The sequence below is a fragment of the Panicum virgatum genome, chromosome 6N (assembly GCF_016808335.1).
Source record: "Panicum virgatum strain AP13 chromosome 6N, P.virgatum_v5, whole genome shotgun sequence".
Lineage (NCBI taxonomy): Eukaryota > Viridiplantae > Streptophyta > Magnoliopsida > Poales > Poaceae > Panicum > Panicum virgatum.
In genome coordinates, this window is record NC_053150.1 from 14265494 (window position 1) to 14284836 (window position 19343).

At 43.1% G+C, this 19343-nt stretch overlaps 1 protein-coding gene and 1 long non-coding RNA gene across 4 annotated transcripts; both read right to left on the reverse strand.

Annotated features, from left to right (window-relative positions):
• Nucleotides 1–1332: 1332 nt before the first annotated feature.
• Nucleotides 1333–2335, reverse strand: LOC120677943 (clumping factor B-like). The gene is made up of 2 exons (XM_039959128.1): nt 2002–2335; nt 1333–1783 (listed from the first exon to the last, which is right to left on the reverse strand). The coding sequence occupies exons 1-2, from the start codon at nt 2199–2201 to the stop codon at nt 1333–1335; spliced, it is 651 nt and encodes a 216-aa protein (XP_039815062.1). The 5' UTR covers nt 2202–2335.
• A 14378-nt stretch (nt 2336–16713) lies between these two features.
• Nucleotides 16714–18762, reverse strand: LOC120679967. 3 transcript variants are annotated; one of them, XR_005677406.1, is made up of 5 exons: nt 18485–18762; nt 18331–18409; nt 17754–17941; nt 17605–17658; nt 16714–17066 (listed from the first exon to the last, which is right to left on the reverse strand). It is a non-coding gene; the product is annotated as an uncharacterized LOC120679967 (long non-coding RNA). The 3 variants fall into 3 exon arrangements; XR_005677404.1 differs by having other exon boundaries at nt 18331–18400; nt 18485–18734; XR_005677405.1 differs by having other exon boundaries at nt 17754–17925; nt 18331–18400; nt 18485–18710.
• Nucleotides 18763–19343: the final 581 nt, after the last annotated feature.

Consider the following 19343-nt stretch of genomic DNA (forward strand, 5'->3'; position numbering starts at 1 on the left):
TACTTGACTATAATTGTTCTAATCATGCACAGGATTTGGAAATATTTCATTCTAAATCATAAAGGTAAATACAGCAAGGAACTGAAAATCAAGACAAATTTTGCGGTACACACTAGGATGATTCTTTGCAAGTTTCGTTACTTTTATTATATATTCATGTAAATACCTGATAACTTCTTTTCTTTTAAATTGTATGAGGCAGAAATCAGGCACTAATTTATGCGCATACTATATTTGTGAGAACATCCACGGTCTGGTAGGTCCTCGAAAGGACTTCGTAGATTGGGAGCTCGAAGTAAGTAAAAAACTTGTTAATGCTTGAACTCGTATTGTAATTTGTCAAAATTAATTTTTCCACTTTTCCATAGGTCGGGGCGATGCACGATGAACTAATACCAGAGGAAAAGATTATGGCGATTCAAGAACAATTGTCAGGATTTATTGTTAAGCAAGTCCTCGACCCAAAAGGCGAATTCTACTATGATGGACAGTCTTACATTGACAATCGCAGCAAATATGATAATGTACGCGTATATATGTAATTAAGAACGAATATACCTATGTAAATATATATGTGTATATATCTAAGGATATCTATTTATTGTCCTAGACATTTTCATATGTAAAGAAAATCACACATATAGATATGTGTATACATATATATGTGTGAATTACTTTATATATGAAAACTATCTAGGACAAATATTATACAAATATATATATATATATATATATATATATATATATATATATATATAGGCCAGGGCTAATCTCTACCCTGGGTATAAATAGGTATTCCGTACCCGAGGCAGCCACCCACCGTCCGCTCGAACGCACCGGGAGGGGGCGCGCGGTTTTCCTCCCTCGAGAGGGGGTGCCGGTTTTTGTTCTCCACCCAACCGCTCCCTGGTTTTTCTCCTCACCCAGCCGCTCCCTGGTTCCTCCCACGTAGCGCGGTTTTCCTCTGCCCAGAAACCGATCGCCGGTATATCGATCTCTGCCCAGAAACCGTGGAGGCAGACGCGTTCGTCCCTGGTGCTTCATGGGATTGCCGGCGAATAAAGCCGGTGATCGCTTCTGAACACACCTGCGAGAGAGCAATGGAGGCCCTGAAGAGTACCAACGGGAACCCTGAAAAGTAAACACACCTGCTCCACCTTACTCTGGGCCACCATCGTTATCTTTCTTGTATGCCTTTATATGTTTCCAAGACCAATAAATCCACTACTTTCTTTTATTTCTATGTTGCAAATATTCCATACAATTGCTGCAACTAGGTACCAATAAAGTTTATAAGATTTGAATATTATTAATATCATGAATAGACATACCTTACATATGCGATAGCAATATCAGGTACATACAAGGCCGCGAAGACTCCCATTCCGATGGCTCAGATTCTGAAGCTGAATTAGATGAAGATTCTGAGCCTGAATCAGATGATGATGAGGATCCCAATGATTCTGAGCCTGAATCAGATGATGATGAGGATACCGATGATTCTGACTCAGATGACGAACAGGATGATGATGATTCCCCGTGCCAAGGCCAGAACTTCCCCGTGTCATTAGGTTGCTCAGGGAAGTTCTGGCCTTGGCACGGGGAATCATCATCATCCTGTTCGTCATCTGAGTCAGAATCATCGGTATCCTCATCATCATCTGATTCAGGCTCAGAATCATCGAGATCCTCATCATCATCTGATTCAGGCTCAGAATCTTCATCTAATTCAGCTTCAGAATCTGAGCCATCGGAATGGGAGTCTTCGCGGTCTTGTATGTACCTGATATTGCTATCGCATATGTAAGGTATGTCTATTCATGATATTAATAATATTCAAATCTTATAAACTTTATTGGTACCTAGTTGCAGCAATTGTATGGAATATTTGCAACATAGAAATAAAAGAAAGTAGTGGATTTATTGGTCTTGGAAACATATAAAGGCATACAAGAAAGATAACGATGGTGGCCCAGAGTAAGGTGGAGCAGGTGTGCTTACTTTTCAGGGTTCCCGTTGGTACTCTTCAGGGCCTCCATTGCTCTCTCGCAGGTGTGTTCAGAAGCGATCGCCGGCTTTATGAGCTTCATGGCCGTTGAAAGTAGGACCCGATGCCGAATCTCTTTCACCTTGTTGCAAGGAACCGTCTCCTTGTCAAGAACTTGCGAACTCAGGACCGATGATTTGTTGGGATCACTCATGTCAGGTTGGCAAAAGAGGACAGGGAGTGAAGATGTTTACGAGCAGGGGGGTGTAATAAATAAATAACAGTATGCGGATGGGAGAGTGTAATGGGTGGATGGGATCAGAAAATGGAGCCAGGTCAACATGCACTCGATGGCAGGGAATGAATTAAGTGGTGGGAGTGCATATTTTGCGGTAATGTAAGTTGACGCGGCTCCAGGGAGGAGAGGGAGAGAGAGAAGTAGTCCATGCCTGAAATAGGGGCATTGATCTCCTATATATATAGAATTAACGTTACGTACAACTAACTATAAATCCTACACTCGAATAGCACTACTTTGTGGCGAAGATCTCCAAAACCATATATATAGAAACAATGGCGGAATAGGACATGTCCTTCGACGAGCACTGGGAGTACTGGCGGAATCGCAGTAGCACCCCAGTCGGAATATTACACAAGTTTTAACACCAAGTTCACAAGACTGCAAAGATAGACGAGAGGAAGACGCCACTTCAGTTCTGATCACCATCCTCTTGTTCATCGTCGGAGGGAGAGGGGAGGATCCTGGCAGTGTTTGACGGGGACGGTTGGCGGGCCATCATCTTGTGAGCGCAGGTTAGCAGAGCTTGAACTCCCTCCAGGATCTTCCCTTGTGTTTCAGAATTGTAGAGACCTGTCCAATAAGATAATAAGGAAGAAACATGGGTTAAGATAGGCAACGGGTTCTTTATGACTTTCTTGTCGAAGCATGCCTTATTCCTACATTTCCAGATGGCCCAACATACTGCGGCACAACCACTGGTGTAGATAAAGTCCCCACCAGGCAACCACTTTTTAATCCAGAGTTTATACTGATGTAAATTTGCAGGAATATCAGTGGCTCCAAGGCAAATTCCAATAATCCCCCAGGTTACCCTGGCAACAGGACATTGGAAAAAAAGATGCTCAACAGATTCATCAGTGAGATAGAAATGACAGGTGGGACTGCCTGTCCAGTGCCTTTTGATCAGGTTGTCCTTTGTCAGAATTGCATTGTTCTCAACTAGCCACAAGAAAATTTTTATTTTATAAGGAATTTTAGCTTTCCAGACATGTTTGAAATGCTTTCTTGAGTTTTCTTTAGTCAGGAAGTTGTACACTGACTGAGAAGAGAAATTCTTATTTTTATTCCACGCCCAAACTGGAGTGTCTTCACTGTTCCCAAAAGGGTGATTGTAAACTGAGTTAATTATTCCCAGCCATTGTTCAAAAAGAACAGGAGGAAGCCATCTACTGAAATGAAGCTGGCCCTGTTTAGCTAAGAAACTGTGTACAGAGATATTCTTCTCACAACAAAGGTCAAAAAGGACAGGAGCGGAGAAGCTTAGTGGTCTATTATGTAGCCAAGAGTCCAGCCAAAGGGAGGTCTTTCTCCCATTTTTGGCTACCAGAGATCTACCCATCAAGTAGATAGGCTTTATTTTCAGCTGATCATTCCACACATGTGAGTTGTTAAGTCTGTGCTTCACAGAGCTAACAGTCTCACCCTGCATGTATTTCATCTTAACAATCTCCTGCCACAGACCAGTCCCAGTTTCCAGCTTCCACCACCACTTACATAATAGGCTAATATTCATTAATTGAATGTTTTTTATTCCCAGACTACCATACTTTTTGCTCTTGTTGATGATCTCCCATCTGACTAAGTGGTATTTCCATTTGTGACTACCACCCTGCCAAAAGAAGGTTCTTCTCTGTCTATCTAGTCTGTCAGTTGTGGTTTTTGGTAGGAGGTATATGGACATGTGATAGACAAAAGAATTAGACAGACTAGAGTTAATCAGAGTAGTTCTTCCAGCTATGGAAAGAGATTTCCCTTTCCATATGGCTAACTTCTTGTCATTCTTCTCTTCTAGCATGGTCCAGTCCTTAATATGTAGCCTACTTGGACTGACAGGAACTCCCAAATATCTGATAGGGAAGGAACCAATCTGACAATTAAAAAGCTCAGCATATCTTAAGCTGAGATTATCATCACCATTGAGAAGAAGCACTTCACTCTTGGAAAAGTTGATCTTTAGACCAGGCATAAAGCTCATATATATACAACAGCAGCTTTATATTTCTGGCATTGTCCAAACTCTCCTTTAAGCAAACAATGGTGTCATCTGCATATTGCAAGATGGCCACCCCAGAGGGAATTAGATTGTCAGCCAAGCCAGTCAGCATCCCATTTCTTTGGGCGTGTCTGACCATTCTTGTCAGATAATCAGCAACAAAATTAAACAAAATGGGAGAGAGAGGGTCACCCTGGCGTACTCCTTTGTGGCTCACAAAATAGGGCCCAGATTGGTCATCCACTCTGACACTTATAGTTCCACCAGAAACAACTCTCTTGATCCAGTCACACCAAGTGTCAGAAAAACCTCTTATCTTGAGACAATTAAAAAGAAATTCCCAGCAAACCTTATCATATGCTTTCTCAAAATCAAGCTTGAGAACCAGACCCACTTCCTTATTCTTTTTAGTTTCATGCAGGATCTCATGTAAAGCCATGATTCGATTCATTATATCTCTCCCCTTCATGAAAGTTGTTTGGTTAATCAGAATCAATTTCTCAGCCAGGGGTTCAAGCCTCAAAGTGAGAACTTTGGTAATCCACTTATAGAGACAGTTAAGAAGGCAGATAGGTCGATATTGCTGTATTTTTTCAGCTTCTTGAACTTTTGGCAATAGGGTAATAATTCCATAATTCAATCTGCTCACATCTAATTTCCCAGAGTGAAAGTCCCCAAACATTTCAAAATATCCTCTTTGATAATCTCCCAACAATGTTGGTAAAACTCAATTGGGATTTTATCAGGGCCAGCAGCCTTATTCTTCTCCATCTGAAATAAGGCATACTTAATTTCTTTTTCAGAAAAATGCTTAGTGAGCTCCTCATTGTCCAGCACATCCACCTTCTCTCCATTGTCCCAAAGATCACCATTCAAAGGCAGCATGTTACCAGGTGCAGGTCTAAAAAGTGTCTTATAAAAATCAGTGGCATGTTTCACTAGGTTGCTATCACCTTCAATGAGATTATCTCCATCTAAAAGGGATATTATGGTGTTTTTCCTTTTTCTGCCATTTGCAACTCTATGGAAAAAATCAGTGTTGTTATCCCCCTTGAGTAGCCAATTCTGACGAGATCTATGAAACCAATAAAGTTCCTCTTCCTCAAGAATTTCCAAGATTCTTTTTTGTACCCACATTTTCCTATGTAATTGTGTTAGGTCTAAAACCTGAACTTCTTCCATTGTTTCCAGAGATAACAACTCTTTTTGCAGGGCAGCTTTCATTTTCCTTTGCTCGCCCTGCCTATTAAAACCCCACCCTTTGAAAAATTGTTTGAATCTTTTCAATTTAGCCTGTATTCTATCAAATGCATAGTATGCATGACAAGGCTTGGCCCAGATATCATGGACCAGAGTTAGGAAATTAGGGTCTTCGAGCCAAGAAAGCTCAAATTTGAAAGAGAGCCCATTCAGGGGCTGCTGCTGAAAAGTAGTAAAAATGAGTGGGCTGTGATCAGAGACTTCTCTAGGGAGTTTAAACACCATGGCACTTGGAAAATTATCTTCCCAACTCTTACTGATTAGAATTCTGTCTAATCTTTCAAGAGTGGGAGGTGATTGATTGTTGGACCATGTAAACTTTCCACCAGACATGCCCAGGTCCAAAATATCATAAGAATCAATGATGGAGTTGAAAGTTTTAGAGTATCTGGGGAGGGGGGATGGTTTATTTTTCTCATCAGAGGACCTGATTATATTATAATCCCCTCCAGCAATGTAAGGTTCCTGGCAACCACCACAGAAGGAAGCCAGCTCAGCCAGAAATTCAGATTTGTGTTCGTCATGGGCAGACCCATAAATATTCAGGAAGTTCCATTTAATTTTTCTAGACTTGTCCCAGAGATTAAGTTGTAAGATGTACTTTCCTTCTCTAAAAGACCCAACATCCAAGAATTCCAACCTTACTCCACTCAAAAGTCCCCCTGATTTTCCTTTGGAAGGGACCCACTTCCATAGATAGGCCTGGGAAGGATCAAACTGCCTTAAAATAGAGTCATCTATATCAGCTTGCATAGTTTCTTGCAAGCCTAAGATGTGAAATTTGTGTTCCATGATTAAGTTTCTAAGGAAAGAAGACACACCTTTTTTCTTGATGCCTCTACAATTCCAAAAAAGCCCTTTCATTTGATAATAGTAGAATTATGTAGAAAATAGGAGGGTTTAGAGGAGCCAGAGCCTCCCTTATTTGGGTTAGCACTCTGAGGATTTTGACAAGGTTTTTCTTTGTTTGAACCCTTCTTCTTTTTCTTTTTGGGAGCAATAGAAATGGAGAGCCTTTTTGGTGGCCTCCTATTTCTTTTGGGGGTGACAGTCACAAAATCATCACTGGCAATGGACTCATCATCCTTCCATTCTGAAGTGTCAGGATTAAGAATAATAATTTCACTATCATCAATTTGTTGTGGGTTTTCACTAACAGGTTTCTCTACAGCTTCCTGATTCTTTTTATTAAGCAGAATTCTAGTTAACTCAAGGTCTTTCAACAAATCAACAGTATCATAAGTAGAATCAGGAGGAGGCACTCCCAGATTCACTATTCTTTCAACAAGATCATCATCAGCAAGAATAGAGAAGGAGTTAGAATTTAGGGTGTTGTTACCTGAGAGAGATCTTTTCCTGGCTTTCTCCTTCAACTTGATGGATCCAGGTGAGGCTCCCTCTTGTGGCTTTTGTTGGATTCTCTGACTCCACCTCCTGTCTTCTCTTTGGTTCCTCATCATTTCACACGGGTTAATCAGCTTAGACAGATCAAGATTCTCCCCCTCAACCTTGCCCCCTTCTACAGCAGATTTAGCATTTTGGAGAGTATCAGGAAAAGGTGACTTGGTGGCCGAGACGACACTCTGATCAAGAACCATGTTCCACATCTCAGTTCTTGTGTTGGAATAAATGTTTTTTCCTTTATCTAGCATCTGATGCACAGACTTCTCAAAGTCCTCACTGCTAGCAGAGTCATCATCCTCATTCAATTCACCACCAGGTTGATACGTAGCAGCAGGAATGGCCTCATCTTCAATGTCAGCTTGAGGAGCAGTCTCCAAAGTGTCACTTGTAGAACTGGGGAAAGATTTAGTACTGTTAATCTTCCCAGGAGCAGAGTAAGAGAACTTTGATTGAACTCGGGTAAAACTAGCAGATTGGATTCCTTTATCACCACTTCCATAATTTTGGAGAACAGGGTTGACCACATTTTGCCCTTTACCAGAAGATTGACCCTCAGGAGCCATCTTCATTTTTTTGGCACTTGGTTTCCCCTCAGCACCAGACACCTCCACAAAGCCTTTTTGAGTTTCTTTTTTCATGTGCTCTGATTCCTCAAGTTCAAAGAAAAAGTCAAAGATGTTGAGACCAAGATTTCCCTCTGCAGACTCAGGAACTTCATAGACATCTCGGCAAGCAATTTTCACTCTCACAAAATCCAGTTTAAATCTTGTGCTTTCATCAATTTCTAAGGTTTTTCCCACTAGACCTCCCACCTTTGGACAAAAAAGGACATAAAGATTGAATCTGCCAAAGCAGTGTCGGAAAAGGACAGAGCAATAAGGGCACCAGTTAGAGGGGTGGTACCAAACTGGATCACCGTTGTGCTACAAAAAATAAAGTAATAAAGTAAAGAGCATGCAAGTTGGGGAAGGTACAGCTGAGAATGTACATATCCTGACCTTCTGTATGGAGAGTCATCCGCACACAAGCGTCTCCACAAGTTCAATGATGTGTTGACACTGGGTGGAGGGCGGGACATAACACCGTACTTGAAGGGTGAACAAAATCTATCAGGCTTTCGTGTAAATCGTTTCCCTGCTCTGAGTTGTGGGCCATATAACGTGCCCGAGACATTATTTGTAAATGCAGGAACTCCATCTGGGGGTGCATCGTCCAAAAAGAAATTGTTGACATGTGATGGGCACGCATCTTCATTTCGCGCAATCTCCGTGCTTTTTGATGTTTCCCCAACAATGGAATGTGATGGATGTTGTGCATTGAGGGACAAATCAACTGAGAGGGGTAATAGAACTTGCAAGTGTTCCTAGATTTCTCAGAGACATAGAAGGGTGTGGGTGGTAGTGGAGGGGCTTACATTACCGTCTGGGCTACCATGAGGTGGGGTAGCAACCGGTGACAGATCTCCATATTGGCCTTGTGCATATCCTAGAAAAGGAAATCCAATATTAGCGTGAAGCTTCATAAGTCATGCCCGAATGTGTTGCATATTATAGAATGTTGTAGGCATCGATGCATACCTGTGTGGGAACAGTCTGGGATGAAATCTCCCCTATTGATATGGTGCCTGTGGGCAGTACCTGGGGCCCTCGTCACACTTGGTGCATCCTCAAATACTTGTAGTACAAGGAAATATGGAAAACAAAATAGTTTAGAATGATGGAAAATTTTGAAAAATATGAAACCAATTTGAAGGCAAAGATTTGTATTACCTGTGTGAGTATCAACAAAGTCATCTTCATCGCCGCAATTGTTGCTCCGTGAAGGCTCCCCAATAGGGTTGGGACCGGACAACGACGTCTGTGCGGAAATAAGCTCCTCTATTACCGGCTGCAACTTTTCAGCTAGGTGGATAGGAGCTCTGACAATGCTGTTTACAGAGGCTTGGATGGCACTAGTGTTCTCCGATAGGGTTAAGTCGAACTGGTCCAACGTTTCAAGTAGGGTCTCCGATGTATGTCCTCTGAGACGAGCTAGTGGCCGCGATAACAAATTGCGCATGCGAGGGACACAAATCTGGTGGGCACTTGTCATGTCATCAAACCCATCTTTACAAACAGGTACATCACCGTAGCAGGTGCTACTCCGGCTCTTAAACTGCAGAACAAGGTACGAGGAGTATTTGGAATGAATGACAGTTTTTTCAAGCAATAACAACATGGGATTGTTTTGAAGCAATGAGATAATGTGAGCAAAAATAGTATTGCAGCAATAGCAATGTGGGGATAAGTTCACAGATGGTCTTTCATCAAGATCTTACTAGTATTGAACAAGAGCATATCATGTAAAAAACATGATACATATGTGTAAACAGATCTGGACAGAAGAGTACATGATTAAACAAAACCAAGTGGGCACAGGATCTGAAGGGCCGTGCTCTAAAAAACAGACAATAGCTTACAAACTGGGCAAATAAACAACTACTTGAGGGCCATGAAAATTCACGGGATAGCCACGTAGAAAGTTGCAACTATACATAATGGAAGCACAGATCAAAGGACGCAGTACTGAAACAGAAGAGATGGCTATCTAAATAATCATATGAACAAGAGCCTCTCGGTCAGAGAAACCAAGATATCACTAGGTCCTAATTGACCAGTGCAGCATGTAATAATTGTCCACGATGGCACAGTCGACAAGACTCAAAAACGTTTGCTGGAAATTGCCCAGTTCTAGTAAAGGTCTAGCCACAATTATCTTTTATCAGAGCATGGCAAAAGTTCCATAAGAGATGAGGAAGCACTAAAGGAACTAACCATTATGGAACCATAAGTCCTGGAGCCATCTCTTCCCTGAACCATATCTGCAATGGTTAAACCATGTATCATGGCATTGTTGTACAAACTGACTCGAGGGGTGGATACCCAGTCAGGGGGGGATAGGTTGTGGTTAAGGTTGTCCAAGTATAGCACCTGTTGAATAAAGTTGTGAGAAAACAATCAGCAAGGGAAATGAAGATGTAAAGATACAAAAATCTAATAAAGCAATCTGAAAACATGAGAGGATATAAGATAGAGGAAACAAACAATTAAAAATACAGCACAGCCATATATTGTATGCGTAAATTGTTCCTTATTCCTCCCGTGCCATATACGAATTGAGGCCTGGAGATCATCGAATACAGACTGGGACAGGTCAACTGCACTGAACAATTCAGGATTCATAGACTTGCTAATGTTGCTTGAATCAATGTTAGAGCTGCTAGTTGGGAACAACAGACAATTGAAAACAATCATAAAGAAGCATCTCATGAAAAGCGAGTCCACCCTGCCCTTTAGTATCTCCTCCTGCAAATTAGATATGTGGATCGGATCATCATCTGATAGACACTCCTGATTTAGATCACTAATCATCTGCTTCCGAAACTGAACATCTTCCATTCGGGAATAGGAAGGTATGGTGGAACCTCCTTTTGGCAAGCCAAGAACCATGTGGATAACTGAAGGTGTAATTGGCAACACCTTGCCTGGGCCAATGCGTATTATCATGTCAACAGGACTGACCCTATCCATGATCGAGGTAAGCAAATCACTGCTCTCAACAGCATCAATCTGCATCATGAGGAGGTGACCAAAGCCTAGAGCTTCGATGGCCGCATACTGGTCATGGTTCAGGAGTTGAATTGTGAAAAGGAGGTCACTAGGGTTGCACCTAATGTTGAAACTTTGAGATGGCTTTGCAGACTGATTTAATAATGGGGGACCCTGCCAAGGGTAAAAATGCGTTGGGTACAATGGGTAAGATTGAAAATGGCATGAGAATATTATAGACCATAAGAAAGCAGAACAGCTGTACGAAACACATTGCAATTTTATGGACCATGTAAAAAGGGCAGAACGAGACATATTATTGATATGTAATGCAAATTGTTATGGGCTCGTACTATGGGATCAGACTACGTGAGGAAAAAACAATCATAAAAGCTATCAGTCAATGAGCTTAAATATTGTGTGAATTTCTATGCGCTTAAATATTGTGTGTATATTTGAAAAATGAAAAGTCACTTGATTGTTGCATCAATACCTCTGTGCCTTCACGAGTCATGAAATAATCAGTTAAACGCCTGGAATTGTCAGGTGCCTTGTTCTTTTCCTTTGAATACCGACGGGAGGACCGCGGTTTCTTCTTCCTGTAGACACCCTCAACAACGGGACAAGCAGCTTTCTTCCGACCACGGGCATGACCATCCTCCATTAGATGACCAGTGCAATCATGAGAAAGATTGGTCTTCCGGACCACTGAGGGACCAGGCGGGATTTGGACAGACGACTCAGGACCACCGACAACTCCATGCGAGGACCACATATCAGGTCGGAGAGGAACCTCAAACCTAAAATGCAGAAAAGAAAGTATAAATATAAGTCGATGGGATGGATCAATTGCTGAAGAGAGCAACACAAAAGGATACAATCAAGTTGATTATATCCACATACCTCTCCTGTGTGCTCTCAAACACGGCTATCTTGGGATTGATAGGCATCCTATCCACCAACCTCTGCATATTCATGAGTAAGAGGGTTAGTATAAATGGCTACAGCACAGTTAGGATAGTATGGTTTAAGCAATTTATGCACGGGATCAATCAACCAGGTTTTGGAATTGATGTGCCAGGCAAATAAATGTGATAAATAGGACACATATTTAAGAACTTCATTGACAATTAAATAAAAAAATTGCTGCACATATGACCTTGTAGTTGAGTTGGCCTACGGCGAACCAGTGTGTGAGGACAGCGAACCTGCACATTTACAAAGGTACAAGTGCATGAAAAGTAAATGCATGAGCTATGAGTTTTACTACACATACAAGTTTGATGCTTGAGTAATAAACAGAATAAACTTTAAGTATCTCTCCTCTAGACCAATGATGCAGCTAATTATTAATGCACCAAACATATAACTAATCTAGCAAAGACAATAACCTAAGAATGAATTTCAATATACGTAACATATGAAGATACATACTAACAGCATGAATTCATATAACCGGCCAAAGGGCTACTCACTTAGCAAAGACATGGAATTGGAGTACTATGGACTAAGCACTGCATACATTGAAATATAATGAATCGAAATATATCTTCGCAGAGCACGGCATGCAGTGAATGGGAGACAATTGCGCACCAGAAGGCTCCATCGGGGCAGGGTCTCTCGAGGATGGTGTGAGGGGGGTTGGTCTCGCCGGTGGAGCAGGCGGGAGGTTCCTCTCTAAACGGTTGCCGGCACGGGCAGCTTCAAGCTGCAGCACGACGGGGGCCGTCGGCGAAGGGCCTCGGCGGGTCAGCGGGATGGGGAGAATAGTAGAACCGCCACACCAGAGAGACGCCGGCGGGGGACAGAGACGCAAGAAATTGGGGAGCAGATGGGGGAACCTCACAGGAGCGCGCAGGGCAACACGCTGACGTCGAGAGGCTGCAAGTAGCCGGTGGCTAGGACCTCGCCGGACGGCGAGAGGGGGGCGATAGGACCGTGCCTTACCAGAGGGTCGCCGGGGAGGGCCCGAACCGCAAGATTGGGGGCCAGACGAAGGTGCCTCGCCGGATCGGGAGGGGGGACGGCCGCGCAGTCGTTCGCGTGGGTCGCCCGAGGGTCAGCCCGCCAATGGCAGTCGGCGGCGCAGGGTGTCTCAGAGTCCAGCGGAGCAGAGTGTTGCGGGGGCGGGACGAGCGCCGGCGAAGCAGGAAGCATGCGGGAGAGCAGCGCGTGAAGGCAGGGGGAGGGCGGCGGGCGGCGCATCACCGGTGGATTCGCCGGCGGGATGACGAACGGAGGTGCGGTCTGATTCGCCTGCGGGCGGACGGGATGGAGGATCGTGGGGCACGATCTATTGTTGCGAGCTGGGCACCGGGAGGTGGGGGCAAAAACCGACGGGGGAGGGGGGTGTCGGGTAGCGAATAGCTTATTCCATACCCAGGGTACCCAATAGACCTACTATATATATATATATATATATATATATATATATATATATATATATATATATATATATTAGTGGAGTTCTTACTCACACTGAATTCCAATACATAAGTTTAATTGAAATGAAAAAGAAATGAGAAAAGGATAAGTAGGGAAAAAAAGGACCTTTGGGGATCAAAGGGTGCGCCAGCCCACGTGGCGGTGGCAGCCCTTTTGGTCCCGGTTGGTATTACCAACTGGGACCAAAGGTCCCTTTTAGTCCCGGTTGCTAGAACCGGGACAAAAGGAAACCCCCTTTTGTCCCGGCCTGGCAGTCCCGGTTGGGAAACTGGAACAATAGGGGTTTCCGGGACAAATTAAGGGTTCTCTAGTAGTGATTAGTCCATAATAAAGGCCACTAGGCCAGTATACTTACTGGGTGAATTAGGAGGTATCCACAGGTTGGCTGGGAGATGTGTGCCCCATGTAAGAAGAAAGAGTTTGACACTCTACTAGCGAATGGATTAAAGCAGCAACCGCGAGTGGAAGATCGCATCTGGTGGTGATGGAGTAAAAAACCTGATCAGGAGGGGAAAAGCTCTCTTGTCGTGGACTTGTGACTGCCATGATTTGATCGATCAATTTCAAATTATTGTCAAAATCGATGAAAAATATGCGTATAAAAGTAGAATGAGTACTTCCATGTACTTTTACCTTGAACTTTTTTCTAGCCGTTGATCTATGGAAAGTATTTATAAAAATTAAATTAAATTAGTATCCGTTCCCACATTATGGTACTTGGCCCCACATTTTGAAACTACCAGGTATTTTATTCTAGGTACTTCCTATCTTCACCACCGTAGGATTTTATCAGATGGACGGCTCCTATTTTTTTCAATCATTGTAAAATTTCTCTTAAAAGTAAAATTAATTTTTGATGTCATCTAATAATGGGTCAGAATGTGAAATGATTTTAACTAAAATGTGGTCCATGTAAATAATAGAAATAATTCCTATATTAAAACAGCATGGTGTGATGGTTATTTGACTTAAAGAACAAGAATATGGGTTGAAATACTCTCTTCTGTCTCTTCAAATGTGCATTTACTGTATAGGAACATTCATGTGCTATATAGCCATTTGATCCATTCTTCCATTCATTAGGAGCCTTGCAAATGCACAATGTTTAAGGTAATGGAAAGTGACTAAAGAAAACTGCAACTGCCTGCTACTGTTCCACTGCATGGAATTTGAAGCGCCAAGCGACAAAGGCATGCATAATGATTTGTCTGGTTCACTATGTCTGTTCGGTTCACTATGCCTGCTACTGCTCCACTGCTTGGAAAATTCTGCTTGTTATTCAACCTGATTCAATTGATCCAAAAAGCTGCGTTGTACAAACTTGTTTTGTGCAAACTTCTATGATTATATAGCCTCTGATTAGGAGCCGTAACTCACTATGTAATTCGCTATCCAAATGCTTGGCACCCAGATTCCCAATGCCTCTCAGTCCGAAACTTCAAATAGCTAGTACGGTTATGGAAAGGAGCATCTCATGAATTCATCCTATTCCACTCAAATTATCGTGAACTAAATCAACTTGGTTTGCTGGGTGCTCAGTCGCTGCTGCAACGTATGTGCAGGCATGGACAATATATATGTTAGTGTTAATCCTGATGCTTGTGTGTGTTAGTGGTCAATAAGCCGGGCTGTGTGCCAACGGCTGTGTGTGTGTGTGTAGGAGCTCAGTGCCTGGCAGCATGCAGAGCCGAGTCTTCAGGAGCTGCGTGGCGTGTTCGTTGAACGTGGGATGGCGCGTTCGGAGTGGCGGCATGCCGCGCATGTAGGGCAGATCATTGCCACGATTAGGGAGTCAGTTAGAGTCTGTAAACCTCTTTATATTGTTGCAATCAATGTCGAAAAACACTGCCAGTTAGCAGCACCAAAACTTCTCTGTTTCCTTGTCTCTGTTCGTGAGCTTGTGAGCGCAGGGTGTTCGGCAATCGCCGGCGACGGGAGCTCGCCGGGATTCCAACAATATAAAGAGAGAGAGAGGCTAGGCCAGTACATGCATGTATTGCTATTACCAGTAAGTCATGTGCAGCTGTTTGAAGTATGTACCAGTATGTCAGCTATATATCATATCATAAAGTTGAAGGTTGGTGGAACGGAAAGAAATCCTAGGCCCACAAGGCCATTAGCCACGGTTTAAAGCTCCTCTGGCACAACTTTTGGAACGTGGGATTTTGGAAACGGCTTCACCTGAAATTGTACCAAAGAGGCATTTTGGAAACGGCTTCATGCATTAAGCACTTGTGAGGCTGAAAACGGCTTACACTGCACAGGAGGAGCTAGAAATACTAGTTTCAGCGGCTTCACCTCTTCAATCCATTCATGAAAAATAGGGAGAAACCATTTCACTAAAGGTTTAAAACGATTTCAGCTCCACTAGAGAGCTGCTTCATTAGAGGATAAGCAGCCGGAGCTATTTTTTGAGGAGTCATAGCGATGTCAAACACGCTTTTAGTAATGCACTCATCTAGATCAATGAAATATTAATGTCCATCAAGCTCACCTTGTTAGATATTAACCACATAAGGGCCTGTTTTGCATTGGAAGATTTATTTTACGTGCAGAACCAGTTTAAAATACTAGCATGATATTTTTTCCAGGGTAGTTTTGAAAAAATGAATATATGTACGGATTGGTTGTAATTGCAATAAATTATAGTCATATAGCGGATTAGACCATTACAACTGTAAAAAAATGTCCGCAGCATACGACAGCCTCTTCTCTCATCTCGTTCGTTCCCAGTTTGGCCGCGCTCATCTCTCCGGCACCCACCTCCGACTTCGTCTTCCTTTGTTTCAGGAGTCAAGGAAGACAAGCAGCGCTGCAGCAAGACGACATTAGGACACTATAATGGTAGCAAAGAGAAGGGCACTTTGATAATGATAGCAAAATAAGGGAAGAGCAAAACACCCTTCTGACAGTTTTCTAGTTTTGTGAAACTCACATCAATGAATTATTGATCCATCAGAGCACAATTTGGACCTTAATAAGTTACATCATTTCTGGCAAACAAATTCCTAAATAAAATAGTCATGCTTCTTATTCAGGTATTATTATCAGCAAACAATAATACTCCGTCCTTTACTACGTCAAAAACAGTAAAAGGAGACACCGATAGTGATGCGAAAATGTCACACGTCAATAATATAAGATTAGTGACAGCTAATAGTCGTAGACGTCACCAAATATACAAGAGTACCATTTGTCTTATATTGCAACGCACAAATTGGTGACAGACAACTTTTACACTTGTCACTAATTAGTCCGTGGTGACGGGCGATGTCAATGCGTGTCACTAATGATGACTACCAATTGTGATGCGTAATTAGTTACACGTCACCAATATAGTATAGGTGACACGCAACTGTTCCCAGTCACCTATGATACAACACAAAGCAGGCAGAATGAAAATTTTATGGACAATCTGGGCCTGGGCCAGGGCCGCCACGGCCTTTCACCCGGCCCAAAACAGCGCCCCACCCCACCCCCACCGCCTCCTCCCTTGGGCGCCACCACCACCTCTGAGGGCTAGTTTGGAAAATCCAGGGGGCTAATCCCTGTGGCATAGCTCCCCGACGGGGGAGCCCCCTGCACCATCGGACCCCGGGGGTGCGCTCTCCCCCCGGTGGTGCCATCCCGGGTAGTATTTGGCAGCCGCAAAACCCCGGGGGCGCTTGCTGCTGCGCTGCCGCTGCTGCTGCTGCTTGCTGCTGCTGCCCCAGCGCTATTTCTGAAGAAAACAGGCTCGCAGAATTATTACCATGCATAGGAAAACCTGCTATTTCGGATGCAGGTTCAAAACAAGCAAGCCAAGCAAGACTTGGCCGCAGCCACCAGAACTAAGAAGCAGCACATCCTGTAAACAACTCCCTCGAAAACAGGCTCACAGCAAAAGAAACAAAAGCTGACAGAACATAAAAAAGAAGAACAGAACAGCTAAACACGGAAGCGCCCTGGATCGCCAGTCTTGCTCTCCATCTTAGATTGCAGCATCAGACTGCAGAGATTGCTGGCACTTCAGCCTTCAGATCGCTTTATTCACCCTGGATCATTATTCACCCCGGATCGTTATTCACCCCGACAGAGAACCACCCACCGCTGCATAAAGGAAATCAAACGAAAGACACAAACCTCAGGTGAGGAAATAACGACATTGTTAAACAAAAAGTTATTTCTAATTAGCCACAAACTCCAGGTTGCACAGCCAAGAGCAAAGATGTATATAGACTTAGTTTTGTTATTTGCACACTCCAGAACACCCAATGAGTAGGTACATTGCACCATCGACAGGTCGATAATGAAATGCATATCCATTCCACCAGTACAACTCAAAGGAATTCCCCACACAAGGTGTACCTACTCATTGGGTCTATTATTAGCAAAGGGTTATAGAAAGGCATTATAGAGATAATCACCAAATTTAGGCCATCATAAACTACACTGCTGTCGGTGATCTTAGATCTAGAAGAGCACATGCAGGAAGCTAGTGTGATAATCAGCATGAGTTCAATTCAATTTGCACGCCTATGGATAGAATTGTTTCAGGTAGCTTGTCTAATAAATTTATAAACGCCATGCAGAACAAAAGTGGAACCAAAATGATAAGCATTAGAAAGCAATGCATAGGTAATTGTACCTAGGTATGGCTTGGAGCAATGCTGCCACCATGGCCAAAGCTAGGTCTGCTACCCTGAACAAACAAAAACAATAATTATGCAGCTTTAGAAGTAAACAAGAATACATTTTCCAAATAAGCAGAGCCAGTGATCAGCATGTTAGATATACCTGAGCATCAACTAATTATTGTACTGAGCCCACATCTGAAGAGCAATTTGGTCTCTTAAGGTGTTCCCATCATTCGATTCTGGTTCATTTGGGTAGTCTTCATCCCCATCTGGCAGGTCAACATAGTCCTCTGATAGAGACCATACTGATCGTTTGATGGATAAACGGCTCTCTGAAAGCAAAAATAACTATACATAGCATAAATACAGGATATACACATTCTGAATGTTCAGTAGTCCCACTGCAAATGCACAAGAACATGCAATAGCCATTCAGTTCCATCCTGAACAATTAAATTGGAAGAATCCTGAACACACCAAAAATATGTTCTATTTCCTGTTGCAATTCAAGAAACATGAGATGCCGAAATCCCCATCACTCCAAATCTCACATCCCTGAACCCAACGCCACTCATCACACTGCTATTAATTTTCAGAAATTAAAGCTATGGGATAGTAATGTCATGCTCATGTCAGAGCAAAATCACATGGTCAATGCTCATGCTCATGTGCAAGACCAAGATCTATTTCTTGGAGAATGGAGTGCTGGCCAATATGAGATAGGATGGGAGGCTTACCTTGGCCAAGAAAAACCGGCGAGCAGATAAACAAGGAGGGGTTCTTGGAGAATGGAGTGCTGGCCAAGATCTGCGAGCACTACTGATGAAATCAGGAGAAAGTACAAACCCTAGGCAATTGAACAACCATATCTGCAGGAGGAGTAGAACTCACATGCGCCGAGGAGAAAGACGAGGTACAGACGACCGAGCTGGAGGCGCGGCTGCAGATCGACGGGGAGGTCTAGCAGCTGCAGATCGATGGGGAAGCCGAGCGGCTGCAGATCGACGGGAGGTCGAACGGCGGAGGGGCGGCTGCACAGGGCCGAGGGGTGGCGGCCGAGGGCGGATGGCGGAGGAGCAGGGTGGACGCCGGAGGCGGCGCTGCGTTGTTCCCTCCCGTCGCGGCCCTCGCGACGCGGACGGGGAAAAGAAAATAGATTCTTGTTCTGAACTCTCCTTTGTGCTTTAGCTGAGGCAAGAATCCTCCTAGAAAAGAAATCGTAGGTTTGGTAACTAACTACTATCTTCTAATTTTTACAGTGTCACCAACAGCTGGCTGGTAACACATGCGGCTTCTACGCAGCCTACCATATGATGATCACTATGAACAAAACAAACTTGAAAAATCCTGAGGTATTGCAATTAATGTGATTTTCCATTTTTTTCACCATGTAAAACCTGAGGTGCTGGTACTGTATGGTGTGATTTTTCCATTTCTGTTCATAATGAGAAAATTACCTTTTCTTTCACCAAGTAACAACAGAATTAGTGTTTCTACACAAAAAATAAGTATTTGCTCAGTTGTCCAGCCATTTTGTTTAGTACTTGTGTCTTTCTTGCTGGTCATAGAAATAAGTATTTGAGAGATAGTGCCCTGCTTTCTTTCTTTTCAGAAATTATAGCTTATCCTGTCTTTTTGTTCAGAAATAAGTACTTGTGCCATCCTTGCTGAGTTGATGTTACGAAAAGGTCATAGCTAACAAAAGTTCTGTCACTGAACAATTAGTATTTGCAAAAGTATTTTGCTGACT